The sequence below is a fragment of the Macaca fascicularis genome, chromosome 9 (assembly GCF_037993035.2).
Source record: "Macaca fascicularis isolate 582-1 chromosome 9, T2T-MFA8v1.1".
NCBI lineage: Eukaryota > Metazoa > Chordata > Mammalia > Primates > Cercopithecidae > Macaca > Macaca fascicularis.
The window spans coordinates 26860926-26880029 of record NC_088383.1 but is presented as its reverse complement, the minus strand read 5'-3'; the positions used below and the strand labels follow the sequence as shown (position 1 = coordinate 26880029).

Genomic DNA, 19104 nt, shown 5'->3' with positions numbered 1-19104 from the left:
ACTAAGGTATAACTCATAAGAGGCCTTTCTATAGCTATTTATCTTTCTATTGACAGAATGTCCCAGATTTTTATGAACTATCTAGAAATTGCTGGTCTTGCTGTGATTTCCACTAAGTAGCGGTATTCCGCAGGAAGAAAAAGGACATTTTGGAAGGAATGAAGTATTCTTTGGCATAACCATTTTCATTCCCAAAGAATACAGGAGCTACCTACAATTATATAACATTTTCTTAGGCAATAGAAAAGCAATATTAAGCAAAGCGGTAATAGGTTTCTTTACCTTGAAAAGACACAATTTTTAACATTTTTCAACCACAGAATAATCTACATCATATGTATGAGTTATAGAAGACCATTTAAGATACCACAACATCTTTTCTTGATGTGGACTCTCAACAGTTTAGGTATAGAAAGTTCCTCAACATAATACAGGGAATGTATGAAAAATCCACAGCTAACATTATAATCAATGAGGAGAAACTAAAAGCTTTTCCAATAGTATCTATTACAACGCAAAAAAATACCCACTCTCATCACTTCTATTCAACATAGTACTGGAAGTACTAATAAGAACAATCAGACAAGGTAAAGAAATAAAAGGCACCCAAATCAGAAAGGAAGAAGTTGACCTGTAGTCAACCATGGTCTAAAATGAAAAATTCCAGAAATAAATAATTTCTAAGTTTTAAATCGCATGCCATTCTGAGTAGTGTGATTAAATCTGTGCCACCGCATTCTGTCCCACCTGGAAAGTGAATCCTTCCTTTGCCCAACGTATCCACGTTGTATATGCTACCCACCTGTCAGCCAACTTAGTAGCCCTCTCAGTTATCAGATCAGCTGTCACAGTATCACAGTTCTGGCCATCAAATAATCTTTATTTTACTTAATGGCCCCAAAGCACAAGAGTAGTGATGCTGACAATTTGAATATGTCAAAGAGAAACCATATTTGCCTGCTTGAAGTGAAAAGGTGAAAGTTCTTGACTTCATAAGGGAAGAAAAAATATTGTATGTTGAGGTCTACTATCTGTTAAATTGTGAAGAAGGAAAAAGAAACTTGTGCTAGTTTTACTGTCACATATCATATTGCAAAAGTCATAGTCATAGTGCATGATCAGTACTTAGTTAAGATAAGAAGGCATTAAATTTGTGGGTGGAAGACATGAACAGAAAATGTTTTCTGATTGGTGTCAGTGGTTGAACCAGAAAGCATTGAGCCTACACAAAGAAGTCAGCAAGGGATCCCCTAAAACAAGTGACACTAAGGTATTTTGAAAGAGAGAGAGAGAGAGAGAGATCATATTCATATGATGTTTATTACAGTATAGTGTTATATTTTATTTTTAGTTATTGTTGTTAATCTTGTATTGTTCCTAATTTATAATTTAAACTTTATCATAGGGATGTTTAGGAAAAAACAGTATATATAGGGCTTGATATTATCGGCAGTTTCTGGCAACCACAAGTGTATCTTGGATCATATCCCCTGTGGGGATAAGTGGAGACTACTGCATTTGCAGATAACATGATCCTACCTGTAAAAAGCCCCAAATATCCCACAAAATAACTGTTAGAAGTAATAACTCAATAGAATTTTAGGATACAAAATCAACATATAAAAGTAAATAACATTTTTATACATAAATAATAACCTAACTGAAAAAGAAATCAAGAAAGCAATCCCATTAACAAAAGCATAAAAATAAAACATTAGGAATAAATTTAACCAAGGAGGTGAAAGATCTATACACTGAAAACTATAAAACAGTGATGAAAGAAGTTGAGGAAGACACAAATAAATGAAAATATATCTCAGGGATCAGAAGAATTAATGTTGTTAAAATATCCATACTACCCAAATATACAGAATCAGTGCAATCCTTATCAAGATCCCAAGGCATTCTTCACAGAAATAGAAAAAAACAATCCCAGGAAGGGTCAATCATCATAGCAGATGGGAGACAGGACTGGATTGCAGCTCCAGACAGGGCAGCGTACAGAGGCTTGCACTGTGAATTTTAGCTCCGGATTAATGCAAGAACAAACCAGCAATCTCAAGAGGACCCACAGACCCTCTGAAGGAAGTGGACCGCTCCTGCAGGACCTGAGAGACCCTCCAAATACTGTGAGTGCCCCAACTGCAGAAGTGGGAGAAGAAGACCCTCTTCTCCTGAACACACATCCCCACTGGAGAAGCTGAGAAGCTGAAGGTGGGAGAAGTTTCTGACTTTACATGGAACCGAATCCATTTGGAGAGCCAAGCGAAATATAGGGGTAGAGGAAGCAGCAGAAAAACCCTGGGAGCTTCCTGGGTCCCCTAGCAGGCCACTCCTGCCTGGCACCACAGGGATCCAAAGGGAGGGTGGCCAGAGGAGCAGAGGGTAAAACTGCAGAGGGATAAGGAAATCTTTAGCTGAACTTTGTAACAGTTTGACCTGGCAAGAAGCCTGGCCAGAACTCGGGGGAGCATGCAAATCTGGTGTGTAGACTCCACAAGCAGGGGAAGAGCCAAGCACTTTTCTTTTGCAGCTGGGAGGAGGATAGCCTGGGGCAGGTTTTCAAGCCCATTTCACTCTCTGCCTGGAAACAGACTCAGCTGTTGCCAGGGGCATGGTGGGAGTGAGATCTACTCTTCAGTTTGCGTGGGAGCTGGGTGAGGCCTTTGACTGCCAGCTTTCCTCCATTTCCCTGACAACCTGCATGACTCAGCAGAAGCAGTCATAATCCCCCTAGGTACCCAACTCCAGGAACCTGGGAATCTCACCCCCATCCCACACAGCAGCCACAGTAAGACCCACCCAAGGAGAGTCTGAACTCTGACACACCTGGCCCTGCCCCCACCTGATGGTCCTTCCCTACCCACCCTGGTAGCAGAAAAAAAAGGGCATATAATCTTGGGAGTTCTAGGGCCCCACTCACGGCCGGTTCCACCCCATACTACCACAGCTGATACTTTCTGAAAGTGCCACCTCCTGGCAGGAGGTCAACCAGCACAAAAATAGAGCATTAAACCACCAAAGCTAAGAACCCTCATCGAGTCCACTGCACTCCCCCCATCACCTCCACCAGAACAGGTGCTGGTATCCATGGCTGAGAGACCCATAGAGAGTTGACATCATAGGACTCTGTGTGGACAACCCCCAGTAGTAGCCCGGAGCTGGGCAGACTTGCTGGGTGGCTTGACCCAGAAGAGAGACAACAATCACTGCAGTTCAGCTCACAGGAAGCCACATCCATAGAAAAGAGGAAGAGAACTACATCGAGGGAACACCCTGTGGGACAAAAGAATCTGAATAACAGCCTTCAGCCCTAGACTTTCCCTCTGACAGAGCCTACTCAAATAAAAAGGAACCAGAAAACCACCCCTGGTAATATGACAAAACAAGGCTCTGCAACACCCCCCCCAACAACAACAACAAAAAATCACACTAGTTCACCAGCAATGGATCTGAACTGAAAACAAACAAACAAACAAAAAAGATTTACCTGAGAAAGAATTCAAGAGGTTAGTTATTAAGCTAATCAGGGAGGGACCAGAGAAAGGTGAAGCTCAATACAAGGAAATCTGAAAAATGATAAAAGAAGTGAAGGGAGAAATATTCAAGGAAATAAATAACTTAAAGAAAAAGCAATCAAAAATTTGGGAAACTTTGGATACACTTTTAGATATGCAAAATGCTGTGAAAAGTCTCAGCAATATAACTGAACAAGTAGAAGAAAGAAATTCAGAGCTCAAAGACAAGGTCTTCAAATTAACCCAATCCAACAAAGACAAAGAAAAAAGAACAAGAATAAGAAAATATGAACAAAGCCTCCAAGAAGTCTGGGATTATTTTGGTTAAACAACAAAACCTAAGAATAATCGCTGTTCCTGAGTAAGAAGAGAATTCTAAAGGCTTGGAAAATATATTTGTGGGGATAATCAAGGAAAATTTCCCTGGCCTTGCTAGAGACCTAGACATCCAAATACAAGAAGCACAAAGAACACCCAGGAAATTCATCACAATAAGGTCTTCATCTAGGCACACTGTCATCTCATCAGGTTATCCAAAGTTAAGATGAAGGAAGGAATCTTAAGAGCTGTGAGACAGAAACACCAGGTAACCTATAAAGGAAAACCTACAGATTAATGGCAGATTTCTCAGCAGAAACCTTACAAGCTAGAAGGAATTGGGGCCCTATTTTCAGCCTAATGAAACAAAATAATTATCAGCCAAGAATTTTGTATCCAGCAAAACTAAGCATCATATATGAAGGAAAGAGACAATCTTTTTCAGATGAACAAATGCTGAGAGAATTCGCCATTACCAAGCCACCACTATAATAACTGCTAAAAGGAGCTCTAAATCTTAAAATGAATCCTGGAAGCACATCAAAACAGAACCTCTTTAAAGCATAAATCGCACAGGACCTATGAAACAAAAATACAAATTAAAAGCAGAAACAAAACCAAAAACTAAAGTACCAGGAAACAAATAGCATGATGAATGCAACGGTACCTCATATCTCAATACTAACATTGAATGTAAATATCCTAAATGCTCCACTTAAAAGATACAGAATTGCAGAATGGATAAGAACTCAACAACCAACTATCTGCTGCCTTCGGGGGACTCACCTAACACATAAAGACTCACATAAAGTAAAGGGGTGGAAAAAGGCATTTCATGCAAATGGACACCAAAAGCCAGCAAAGTAGCTATTATTATATCAGACAAAACAAACTTTAAAAGAGACAAAGAGGAACATTATATAAAGATAAAAGGCCTTGTCCAAGAGGAAAATACCGCAATCCTAAACATATATGCACCTAACACTGGAGATCGCAGATCTATAAAGCAATTACTATAGACCTAAGAAATGAGATAGACAGCAACACAATTATAGTGGGAGACTTCAGTACTCCACTGACAGCACTAGACAGGTCATCAAGGCAGAAAGTCAACAAAGAAACAATGGATTTAAACTACACCTTGGAACAAATAGTCTTAACAGATACATATAGAACATTTCATCCAACAACCACAAAGTACACATTCTATTCAACAATGCATGGAACTTTCTCCAAGACAGACCATATGATAAGCTATAAAACAAGCCTCAATAAATTTAAGAAAATTGAAGTTATATTAAGCACTCTCTCAGACCAGAAGGAATAAAACTGGAAATCAGCTCCAAAGGAAACCTTCAAAACCATGCAAATACATGGAAATCAAACAACCTGCTCCCAAATGAGCATTGGGTCAAAAACAAAATCAAGATGGAAATTAAAAAATTCTTCGAACTGAACAAAAATAATGACACAACCTATCAAAACCTCTAGGATACAGCAAAGGCGGTGCTAAAAGGAAAGTTCATAGCCCTAAATGACTATGTCAAAAAAAAAAAAAAAAAAAAAAAAAAAAAAAAAAAAAAAACAAACTGAAAGAACACAAACTGACATTCTAAGGTCACACCTCAAGGAACTAGAGAAACAAAACAAACCAAACCCAAACCTAGCAGAAGAAAGGAAATAACCAAGATCAGAGCAGAACTATATGAAATTGAAACAAACAAACAAAAAAACCCCACAAAAGATAAATGAAACAAAAACCTGGTTCTTTGAAAAGATAAATGAAATTGATAGACCATTAGCAAGATTAACCAGGAAAAGAACAGAAAAAATTCAAATAACCTCATTCAGAAATGAAACAGGAGATATTACAACTGACACCACTGAAATACAAAAGACCACTCAAGGCTACTATAAACACCTTTACACACATAAACTAGAAAACCTAGAAGAGATGAATAAATTTCTGGAAAAATACAACCCTTGTAGCTTAAATCAGGAAGAATTAAATACTCTGAACAGACAAATAACAAGCAGCAAGATTGAAATTGTAATTTTAAAATTACCAAAAAAAAAAAAAAAAAAAAGTCCAGGACGAGATGGATTCACAGCCGAATTCTCGAATTCTACCAGACATTAAAGAATTGGTACCAACCTTTTTGACACTATTCCACAAGATAGAGAAAGAAGGAACTGTCCCTAATTCATTATATGAAGCCAGCATTACCCTAATACCAAAACCAGGAAAGGATATAACCAAAAAAGAAAACTACAGACCTATATCCTTGATAAACAAAGATGCTAAAATCCTTAACAAAACACTAGCTAACTGAATCCAACAACATATCAAAAAGATAATCCACCATGATCAAATGGATTTCATACCAGGGATACAGGGATGGTTTAACATACGCCAGGTCAATAAATGTGATACACCACATAAACAGAATTAAAAACAAAAATCACATGATCATCTCAACAGATGCAGGAAAAGCATTTGACAAAACCCAGCATCCCTTTATGATTAAAATTCTCAGCAAAATTGGCATACAAGGGACACATCTTAATGTAATAAAAGCCATCTATGACAAACCCACAGCCAACATAATACTGAATGGGGAAATGCTGAAAGCATTCCCTCTGAGAATGGGAACACGAAAAGGATCCCCATTCTCACCACTTGTCTTCAACATAGCACTGGAAGTCCTAGCCAGAGCAATCAGTGAAAAGGAAGAAATAAAGGGCATCCAAATTAGTAAAAAGAAAGTCAGACTGTCACTGTTTGCTGATGATATGATCATTTACCTTGAAAACCCTAAGTACTCCTCCAGAAAATTCCTAGAACTGACAAAAGAATTCAGCAAAGTTTCCAGATATGAGATAAATGTATACAAATCAGTAGCTCTTCTCTACACCAACAGTGACCAAGTGGAGAATCAAATGAAAAACTCAACCCCTTTTACAATAGCTGCAAAAAACAAAAACAAAACAAAACTTAGGAATATGCCTAACCAAGGACCCAAAAGACCTCTACAAGGAAAACTACAAAACACTGCTGAAATAAATCACAGATGACACAAATGGAAACACATCCCATGCTCCTGGATGGGTAGAAACAGTATTGTGAAAATGACAATACTGCCAAAAGCAATCTACAAATTCAATGCAATTCCCATCAAAATACCACCATCATTCTTCACAGAATTGGAAAAAAACAATTCTAAAATTCATATGGAACCAAAACAGAGCCCACATAGCCAAAGCAAGATTAAGCAAAAGGAACAAATCTTGAGGCATCACACTACCTGATTTCAAACTATAGTACAAGGCCATAGTCACCAAAACAGCGTGGTATTGGTATGAAAATAGGCACACAGACCAATGGAACAAAACAGAGAACCCGGAAATAAATCCAAATACTTAGAGCCAACTGATCTTCAACAAAGCAAATAAAAACATAATGTTGGGAAAAGACACCCTTTTCAACAAATGGTGCTGGGATAATTGGCTAGCCACATGTAGGAGAATGAAACTGAATCCTCATCTCTCACCTTACAAAAAAATCAACTCAAGATGGATTCAGGACTTAATACCTGAAACTCTAAAAATTCTAGAAGGTAACATTGGAAAAACCCTTTTAGACACTGGCATAGGCAAGGATTTCATGACCAAGAACCCAAAAGAAAATGCAACAAAAACAAAGACAAATAACTTGGACCTAATTAAACTAAAGAACTTTTGCATGGCAAAAGGAAAGGTCAGCACAGTAAAGAGACAACCCACAGAGTGGGAAAAAAATCTTCACAATCTATACATCTGACAAAGGACTAATAACAAAAATCTACCATGAACTCAAACAAATTAGTAAGAAAAAACCAAATAATCCCATCAAAAAGTGGGCTAAGGACATGAATAGACAGTTCTCAAAAGAAGATATAAAAATGGCCAACAAATATATGAAAAAATGATCAACATCACTAATGATCAGGCAAATGCAAATCAAAACCACAATGTGATACCACCTTACTCCTGCAAGAATGGCCATCATCAAAAAATAAAAAAACAGCAGATGTTGGTGTGGATGTGGTGAACAGAGAACACTTCTACACTGCTGGTGGGAATGTAAACTAGTACAGCCACTATGGAAAACAGTATGGAGATTTCTTAAAGAACTGAAAGTAGAACTCCCATTTGATCCAGAAATTCCACTACTAGGTATCTACCCAGGGGAAAAAAAAGTCATTATTCATAAAAGATACTTGCACATGCCTGTTTACAGCAGCACAATTTACAATTGCAAAATCGTGGAACCAACCCAAATGCCCATAAATCAATGAGTGGATAAAGAAATTGTGAGATTGATATATATATAATATATATAATATATTATATATATAAAAATATATATTATATAAAATATATATAATATAATATATATTATATAAAAATATATATTATATACAATATATAATATATTATATATATTATATATATATCAATCTCACAATTTCTCTATCCACTCAATGATTTATGGGCATTTGGGTTGGTTCCACGATTTAATATATAATAATATATATGATGGAATACTACGCAGCCATAAAAAGGAATGAATTAACAGCATTTGCAGTGAGTTGGATGAGATTGGAGACTATTATTCTAAGTGAAGTAACTCAGGAGATGAAAGATTTCAAATATGGTGCAGCATATACTGCTTGGGTGATGGATGCACCAAAATCTCACAAATCACTACTAAAGAGCTTAGTCATGTAACCAAATACCACCTGTACCCCAATAACTATGGAAAATTTTTAAAAATAAATACATAAATAAAAATTTAAAAAGAAAACAAAATCCAAAAAATTTGTATGAAATCATAAAAAACCTCAACTAGCCAAAATAATTCTGAGGAAGAAAAATTTGGAGACATCATTACTTCCTGATTTAAAACTATATGACAAAGTTATAGTAATAAAAGCTGTATGGTACCAGCATAAAAACAGGCACATAGACTAGTGGAATAGAAAAGAGAGCCCCAAAATAAACCCAAACATTTATGGTCAACCCATTTTTGACAGGGGCACTAAGATGATATCATAAAGAAAGGATAGTTTTTCAATAAATGGTGCTGAGAAAACTGGATTTACACATGCAAAATAATGAAATTTGATCCTTATCTTATACCATACACAAAAAATCATCTCAAAATGGATGAAAGATCTAACTATCAGACTAGAAACTATAAAATTCCTAGAAGAGAATATAGAGGAAAAGCTCCTGAACATTGGCATTGGCAATGATTTTTTGAATATCACATCAAATGCCCATGCAAAAAAAGCAAAGAAAAAAACATAAGACTATGTCAAAGTCAAAAGCTTCTGCATGGCAAAGGAAACAATCACCAAAATGAAATGGCAGCCTGTGGATTAGGAAAAAGTACTTGCAAACCACATATTATATGTTATATTATATATAACATTATTACATATATAATTATACATAATATATATTATATATATAAAAAATAGGAAGTATATAGAAACTTCAACACTAAAAAGTGTGACACTGGTGCATGAATACACAATAAGGCCAAAGGAGCAAAATAGAAAATCAGAAGTAGATCAAACTGCACGAGGATATTTAGTATAGTATAAGTGTGGCATCTCAAATTTATGGAAAGAATGGGTTTTTAATAAGTGGTGTTGGGATAAATGAATAGCTGTATGACAAAAAGATACAATTTCATCCATTCATGGCAGTATAAATCAGAATAAATTCCAAATGCATAAGAAAAAAAGTGAATTAAATTCAATTTAGCAGTTGTTTTGAACTATGCAGCCTCAATCTTTTATAGACAGATTAGGTTTAACCTTGAACCTATTGGTGTTTTGTAACGCAAGATTCCTCACAGAATTGGCAAACATTTTAACATGGCAAGTTATAACTATGTAGATCGTAATAAAAATTTTTACAGGCATAAATTGTAAACAATGTTTTTTTTCTTTTTTGGCCATTAGCGTCATTAAAGTACAATTTTATCTTATTGTAAGATCTTTACCTGGAAAATGTCTATCCTCAACTTCCTTTTTTAAAAAAAATTAAGGTATAATTTACATACAGTAAGAGTCATCCTTTATACTGTACAGTGCTGAGAGTTTTTACATGTGCCATCATGTTACCCCCATCACAGTCTACATATAGCATAATTCCTTCACCACCCCAAATTGTCTTGTGACTCTTTGCAGTCAATCCCTCTCTCCACCCCCATTTCCTGATAATCACTGATCTGTTTCTGTCTGTACTGTTTTAAATTTGCAAGAATGGCATGTAAACTGAATCACACATTATGCAGTCTTTTGATTCTGGCTTCTTCACTTGCATAATGCATTTGAGCTTCATCCAAAACAATTTTTTTTTTTTTTTTTGAGATGGAGTCTCGCACTGTCGCCCAGGCTGGAGTGCAGTGGTGCGATCTCAGCTCACTGCAACTTCCACCTCCCAGGTTCAAGTAATTCTGCCTGCCTCAGCCTCCCAAGTAGCTGGGATTACAGGCACCTGCCACCATGCCCAGCTAATTTTTGTATTTTTAGTAGAGATGGGGTTTTACCATATTGTCCAGGCTGGTCTTGAACTCCTGACTCAGGTGATCCACCTACCTCAGCCTCCCAAAGTGCTGGGATTACAGGCATGAGCCACCGTGCCTGACTTGCATAATGCTTCTTCCACTTGCATAATACATTTGAGCTTCATCCAAAAACAATTTTTTTTTTTTTTTTGAGACGGAGTCTCGCACTGTTGCCCAGGCTGGAGTGCAGTGGCATGATTTTGGCTCACTGCAAGCTCCGCCTCCCAGATTCACACCATTCACATCTCCCAGGTTCATGCCATTCTCTGCCTCAGTCTCCCAAGTAGCTGGGATTACAGGCACCTGCCACCACGCCCGGCTAATTTTTTGTATTTTTAGTAGAGACGGGGTTTCACCATGTTAGCAGGATGGTCTTGATCTCCTGACCTCTTGATCTGCCTGCCTCGGCCTCCCAAAGTGCTGGGACTACAGGCGTGAGCCACAGTACCTGGCCTCATCCAACGATAATTTAATGGAATTCATTATTGCTTGTATCAATGTTTGTTCTTTTTCTTTTTTTGAGACAGGGTCTTGCTCTGTCATCCAGGCTGGAGTGCGGTGGTGCCACCATAGCTCACTGCAGCCTCAACCTCCATAGTTCAAACAATCCTTCCACTTCAGCTTCCCAAGTAGCTGGGACTGTAGGCATGTGCCATCATGCCTGGCTAAGTTCTAAATTTTTTCATAGAGGTCTTGCTATGTTGCCCAGGCTGTTCTTGAACTCCTGGACTCAACGTTTATTTCTTTTTATTGCTAAGTAATATTTCACTGTATTAATATACTATAGTTTGTTTATTCCACTTTCTGGAGTTTGTAAATAAAGTCTCTATAAATCTTTGTCTATAGGTTTCTGTAAAGGTTTTCATAGTTTATACAGAAAGGCACATAGCACAGATAAACACATAGCAGTAGAACTGCTGGGTTGTATGGTAAGTGTAGCTTATAAGAAACATCCAAACTGTTTTCCAAAGTGGCTGTACCACTTTGCATTCTCACCAGAAATACAGTTGCTCCATATGAAACCCAATAGTCCCATAGATTCTTTTCTTTAAATAAACATGGAAAATTGACCCTGCTGGTCTTGGAGCTTGAACTTTACAATTTGTTTTATCTGATTTCCCTCCTGAGGAAACCACCTTCAGGCCTCTCAAAAAAAAGTATCAAAGAACTGAAACTCCATAGATCACCACATCCAGACAATAAGATGCAGACCCCTTATTCATCATTATTGCTTCCTTGTCTCTCCCTAGTTTCTGTGTTCTTATACATTCTTACATGTCTTCTCTGTTATGTAAACCCCTAGTTTTAATTGATCAAAGAGATAGATTTGAGACAGCTCCCATTTCCCGGGTGCAACACCTGATTAAAGCCTACTTCTTTGGCAATACTCATCATCTCAGTCATTGGCTTTCTGCGTAGCAAGTAGCAGGACCTAGACCAAACCCCTGGTGTTTCGGTAACACATGTTGATATCATTTGGCTCTATGTCTCCACCAAAATCTCATCTTGATTTGTAATCCCCACATGTCTAGGGAAGGACCTGTAATCCCCACATGTCAAGGGAGGGAGGTGATTGGATTATGGGGCAGTTTCCCCCATGCTGTTCTCGTGATAGTGAGTGAATTCTCACAAGATCTGATGGTTTCATAAGTGTTGGGCAAGTTCCTCCTTCTCTCACTCTTCTCTCTCCTGCTGCCATGTGAAGAGGGTCCTTGTTTCCCCTTCACCTTCTGCCATGATTGTAAGTTTCCTGAGGCCTCCCAGTCATGCAAAACGGTGAGTCAATTAAACCTCTTTCCTTTATAAATTGCCCAGTCTCGGAAAGTTCTTTATAGCAGTGTGAGAATGGAGTAATGCACATATCTCTGTCAGTATTTGGTACTGTTAGATTAAAAAACGCTAGCCATTTCAGTCATTTTAATAGTTTTGTAATAGTGTTTTCTTGTGGTTTTAACTTGCATTCCCAAATGATACTGATGTTGAGCAACTTTTCATTTGTTTATGTACCATACATAATCATCTTTGGTGAAGTGACTGTTCAAACATTATGTTTGTTTTTAAATTGTCATTTCATTTCTTATTGAGTTTTATTAGTTTTTTTTTTCATATAGTCTAGATTCAAGTCCTTTATTAGTTGTGTGCCTTGCAAATATTTTCTCTGAGTCTGTGGGCTGTGTTTTCGTTTTTGTAACAGTATCATCAGAGAACAGACATTCTTAATTTTGACAAAATCAAATTTTTCCATTTATAAATTATGCACTTTGGGTTGAATCTAAGAACTCTTTCACCTAACTCAACATCAGAAAAACTTTTCCTATGTTTTCCTGTAGTAATTTTATGGCTTTTGGTTTTATGTTTAGATCTATGATGCATTTTGAGTTAAAAATTTGTATAACATGTGAGTATAGACTGATGTTAATTTTTTTGTATGGGACTATCCAATTATTTCAACACCATTTGTTGAAAAGACCACCTTTCTTAATTAATAAATTTTACACCTTTGTCAAAAATCAATAAACCATATGCAAGTAGCCTCTCTATTCTGTTTAGTGACACACTGTCTTGACTATTGCAGCTTTACAGCGAGTCTGGAAATAAGGTAGTATGAATCCTCCAACTTTGCTCTTTCTCAAGATTGTTTGGTTATTCTAGTTCCCTTGCCTTTCATTATATATTTTGGAGTCACCTTGTCAATTCCCACCAAAAAAAAAAAAAAAAAATCCTGATTGGATTTTTATCATAACTGCATTATATCTACAGATCAATTTGTGGAAGACTGACATCTTAATAATATTGAGTCATTTAATCCATGATCATGATATACCTCTTCGTTTATTTAGGTCTTTTATTTCTTTTAACTCTTTCAGTTTTCAGCATACAAATCTTGCACATATATAATAATATTTAGATCTACATAGGTCATGGTTTTTTTATTTTATTGTTAATGGCACTTTTAAGATTCAATTTGTAATTGACCATTGCTAGTATACACATATAGTATGTAAATACAACTGATTTTTGTATGTTGACTGTCTTTTAACCTGCTAGCAACAAAAGGAGAAAAAGTAAAGAAAGCATTCAATAAATGCACTGGGACTAAAAAGAATGAAAATCACATTTATAAGCCTTGCTAATAAGTGTGCTAAAAGTTAGAAAATCCTCAAAACAGAGTACATGCTTTTCATATTGCTCATTATTTTAAACTCTCAAAGGATAACAACTGTATTTTAAAATTTCTGTACATTATTAAATGTGAGATACTAGAGAATATTAATGAGTTATATTAAGTTCTGAAATTCAACAAATATTTCTGATGGGACAGAGAAAAAAATGAATTATACCTTTCCAAGCACTGTCAGCTGCTGAACTAAAAGATGAGCACTTTCTGTCTTTCCAGCACCACTTTCTCCAGAAATAACAATGCACTACACATAGAAAAGAAAACTGTGAGAAGACCTTATCCTCAAAATTCAGGTGACATTTAAGTAACTATGAGGTAAATTTCTAAGAATGGGAGACTCTTCTTACCTGATCTGAATTATATGTTATCATAGATTGATATCCTAAGTCAGCCATTGCAAAAATGTGAGGAGGACTGGCAGTTCTCTTTGATCCAATATATAGTTTGGAATGCTAAGGGTTAAAAAGAATACATTTGTAGGGCTTTTTGTTTTTTTGTTTTTAAGTCCTGAATTATTTACAAATATAGCTCCAATTTTTAAAGCAAAGTATAAATAAAAATGCCATTTTATACCACCAAAACATTGTTACATACATGTTACACACATATTGCACATATATCTAAATGTATAACTATGTAAAATAAAAGCCTGACACAAAACAGCCCAGAAATATGATATGACACAAAGTAATTTAAAAGATTCTGCATTGTACTTCCAAAGCAGAACGTAAGGTTTCAAAATTCCATTATTTACTTAAGTGAAAGCATTCATTAAAAATAAGACGATCAGGTTTCAGTTTGTTAACTGCTCCTTGGATATAATAATGTCTCATATATGATCACCATTTTTTTCCTTTCACATCATTTAACATACATTCTCTCATTTGATTTGTCCACGATCACACAGTGAATTGATAGTAGGATTGCACTAAAGCCCGAATCTTCTGAAACATAGGTGAGGGCTCATAAATTTACTGTTATTCCTATAAATTTTAGGATGCTAAAAGATGACAGAGATATGTACTTTTCACACACAAAAACAACTATTAGGAACAGTATTAAATAATTTCCTGGAGTACACAAATAGCCAGAAGAGAATGAGTCCAATTAAAAATGAAAAACAACCTTGTTTAATTCCAGAATAGTATTCTATATCTAAGCCATTAGGGGTTGAATAGTTGATAATTATATATTCATATTCATAAAACATGTGTGTGATATTAATGAAGCCAATAATACATCAAAAGGAATTTTTAACTCATAGTGATAATTTTTATAGCCATTAAGTATGTATTATCTACATAAACAATGTAATTATACTTTTGACGCTCCCATACTCGGTTCAGTGGCAGACATACATTAAGTACATACCTTTTAAAGCAGACTTAAGTATATGCTTTTAAAGGCATCTGTTTAGTGACACAATATTTAATGTAGATCCGTTACCAGTAACTGAATGGCACACACATTTGGAGAAAGGAAGACCACAAACCGCACCCAGATTGACTCCATCTTCTACTTTTCCTAGTTCTATGTTTTAATAACAATTATGTAACTGTTTATTCAAAATAGTGGATAAAATTTTTCTGGCATTCATTTAAATTAAGTATCTGAATGTATAATTATGTGTATGAAGTAAGAGAATGCACCCCATATGACATACCTTTGTGGAGTAAAGATCCAGACTCTGAAAAGGGTTAAGAGCAATGAGTATGTCTCCCACATAGATATAGATCTGATCTCTGGAATAACACTTCTCAAGTTGCTCTGAGACTGTATTCTGCAATAAAATAAAATAATTTCTCCTCCTTAAAAATTATTTGTGGTCAACTACAACTTAAAAAGTAAACAATAATAAACAGAACATCTGGAATCTGGACCAAGGATTAGAAAAATAGACACATTGATAGTAAAAAATATATAACATCAGGTTTGCAACTACTCATTCACTTGACAGGCATTTCTTTTGGTTTTGAGACAGTGGATGTCATTGTTACCTGCATTTTCCAGAGGACATATTATATGTCACAGGAATTTTAAATATATAATGCTTTCAAGAAAAGAAGTAATAGCAGTAAGTGACGTAAAGATTAACAACGAAGTAAAGAGAAAAGGGAAGGGAAGATGGAGTGAACATGATTTAATTTCAAATCAAGGTGATCCAGTGGCTTTATGGAATGTCCTAGTCCTTTTTTTTTTTTTTTTTTCCAGACTTTTGGCTTTATGAAGTACTGTGAAAAATTTTTAAATGTAATTTTCATAGTTGATAAGTCATTTGAGTAAATGAATTGGGGTTGATAATGTTGAAAACCACCATTTATAGTACATGACACAAGAGAGGAGCAAAATATCTTAGGTCCAAAAAGAAACTAAAAATAAAACAGACAACAGAAACAAATCTACCATTTAATATATTAATATATTGATCTAGTGAAAACTTCTTTGCAATCCATAAGCCTAGGAATTCACATTATTAAAAAATTTTATATGTAAGAATTCAGAAAGGTGTCTGCAGTCTCTGACTTGCCAACATGATTTGATTTCAAGATGTTTGATGATCTTGAGATTATTCTGAGGAAGTACTTGAGTTGTTTATGCAACCCTAAATTTACCAAATGACTACCTCTATTCAGAACTTAGCTCTTGATTGGTACATTTCTGAGTCAAATGCTCAGGCATGTATCAGCAGTGTAAAAAAAATAAAAAAGGTGTTCATCAGGCAGGACAGAAGTCCTAAAAAGAGGGCATTTATTTCTCTAATGATCTGACTACGTGGAATAAAGAAGTGTGGAATAAAGAAGGGTGAGGGGAAAGGAGGCTGAGACTAGAATTTAATAGCTTGGATCTGTACCTTCACAAAAAATGTTTGAAATACCTCTGAGATAATTAGAATAAGGAGTTTCAAGCAGAATTCAATACCCCTGAAAGATAAGCTGTGTGAAACAAGGGTTTTGTGATCCCATGAGGAAGAACACCGACCATGGTAACAGACAGGCTGTTGAGGTATTCAGAGTTTCTGGTACAGCCACTGAGAGCTGAAACAAGAGAGGAAAAAGGGGGAGGCCACCACATGGTGGTTACAGTGGGCTGACTGCTCTTTGAATACAATAAATCATATCTTTGAGACTCCCACAAATAATGAAAAAGAAGGAAGATCTGTGGCCTAACAACTTATACTGCGAGGACTTCACCTCTGACAGTTGAGCATCAGAAAAAAATGAACACTAGGCTGGAAAGATCTGTAAATTTGAGTTATATAGATTAAAACTGAAGATAAGAGAAATAATAGGAAGCTAAGAGACAAAGAAAGCATGAGACTTACAGATGGAAGACATGGGCAGAGTGAGTGTTAAGACTCTTAATAACCATCATAATCTCTATATTCCTTCCCCTTCTACCAATACTCATGTTTTCTATAAATTAACAAAACATCTGCAATGTCTAAGTTTAATTCAACTGAAATTCTTACCTCATCCAAAACTTCTAGGGTTGCTAAATCATCTACATCCTTCAGATTGGATATTAGTTCTTACCTCATCCAAAACTTCTAGGGTTGCTAAATCATCTACATCCTTCGGATTGGATATTAGAGACCAGTTGAAGTTCCCTTTCTTGGTGTGAATACGTTCATGTCTGTGGAGAAAAATGCTTTCTGATTTAAGAACTGATTACTGATCATAGTAGAAGTAAGTTTTAGATACATATGACACTGAAAATCCTCTGTGAATCTGTTTATTAAATTCAATAACATACCAGAAAATATCCTAATATATTTGATCTTTACTGTTTGTTTACTCCTTTCCATTGGAAAAAATGCAAATTACAGAATTTACTTCATGGATGATCAATAGTACATAATTTCCTTTAAGAACTATCTTTATATGATTTGTTTTAAAGCTTCCTCTAAATTTCTGTGTGATCAAATCTGTTACAAGGTGATGAGTCTGAAGGGTTTGAATTCATTACATTCCTAATTTTGCTGGAGGTAGTGTTAGGCCACTGGTGGTCAAGGTATGGTCATTTTTAATTATTATTCAGCAAAATTTAACAGGAATACAAAATAAATCACATTACAAATTTTCAGAAAGTTAGATGTGTGTAAAAATAGATTTCATGTACTAAAAGGTTTATTTTCAAAGTAAAACATTTCAACAAGTTTCAAAAACAGCATAAAGATCTTGATTTAACACAAAGGCTGAAGAAATTGCTGAGAGAAACACAATGGTTTATTTAAACTTTTCTGGACATCCATTTTATTTTGAGGATAATTGTATTTCTGGTATCTATTTTTGGATATACTCTTAAGTATCTGGATTTGCCCCTTGGTAGAAGGGGAAGGAATATATAGATTATGAGGGTTATTAAGAATCTTAACACTCACTCAGAAAACTTTAATGGTTTCTTATTGCTTAGAAATTTAAGCCTATTAATAAACTGCCCCTTCCCCTATCTAAGCCGACTACTCCTTTTGTTTACTATAATAGCTTCTGTCCTCTCTCATTTAGGGAAGGACATCATTCCCACTGCTTTTTCTCTCATTCCTACATCATTGAATTTTCTGTTATATCACCCATCCCACAAACAACAACAAACTGCCCTCCCCTGACTTCCAGTTTCCTCCATCTGCTGTTCTATTTCTTTGCTTTATAGTAAAAATCCTCAAAAGAATTATGTATACTTTTTTTTTTTTTTTTTTTTTTTGGAGATGAGTCTTGCTCTGTCACCCAGGCTGGAACGCAGTGGCGCGATCTCAGCTCACTGCAACCTCTGCCTCCCAGGTTCATGGGATTCTCCTGCCTCAGCTTCCTGAGCGGCTGGGATTACAGGTGTGGCCACCAAGCTCAGCTAATTTTTTTGTATTTTTAGTAGAGACGGGGTTTCACCATGTGGGCCAGGCTGGTCTTGAACTCCTGACTTCAAGTGATCTGCCCACCTTGGCCTCCCAGTGTGCTTGGATTATAGGCATGAGCCACCGCGCCTGGCTTATACTTAGTTTCTTCAGGCTTTCATCTTGACACTCTATGGAAGCAGCTTTTGTTAAAGACTCTACTGACCTTTACATTGCTAAATCCAATGGTCAATTTTAAGTCCTCATTTTACCTAATCTACCAGCAGCATTTAACAAAGGCTTTCTTGAATACCTTTGCCTTGGTCTCCTGTAAGTCTCTCTTGATTCTCTTCCTTATCTCACTGGTATCTCTGTCTGAGTATCTTTTTCTGTTTTTTTCCTTATCTTTCTGTTACACTTTGGGGGTCTCCCAAGTTTCAGTTCTTGAAGTTATCTTCTCTACATTCACTTCCTTATTTCATAGCCTCACATACCACTCATTCACTGACAACTACTAGCTCCAGACTTCTGCATATAAATGCTTATGTGATAATTCACTTGGAGAGACAGACACATCCAAAACCACGCTCCTAAATACTCTGCCTCCAAACCTACTCCTTCTCTGTGATTCTTTATC

General features: G+C 36.0%; 1 protein-coding gene across 5 annotated transcripts in view; it reads right to left on the bottom strand.

Moving 5' to 3' along the window:
- Positions 1–19104, bottom strand: part of MYO3A (myosin IIIA) — a 272505-nt gene that overhangs the window by 123986 nt on the left and 129415 nt on the right. For all 5 annotated transcript variants that reach the window (XM_065520424.1, XM_045399709.2, XM_065520426.1 and 2 more), the window contains 4 exons: positions 17173–17272; positions 15303–15419; positions 13987–14091; positions 13800–13883 (listed from right to left, as the gene is read on the bottom strand). In XM_065520424.1, the coding sequence (XP_065376496.1) occupies positions 13800–13883; positions 13987–14091; positions 15303–15419; positions 17173–17272 (406 nt within the window). The remainder of the gene's footprint in view (positions 1–13799; positions 13884–13986; positions 14092–15302; positions 15420–17172; positions 17273–19104) is intronic.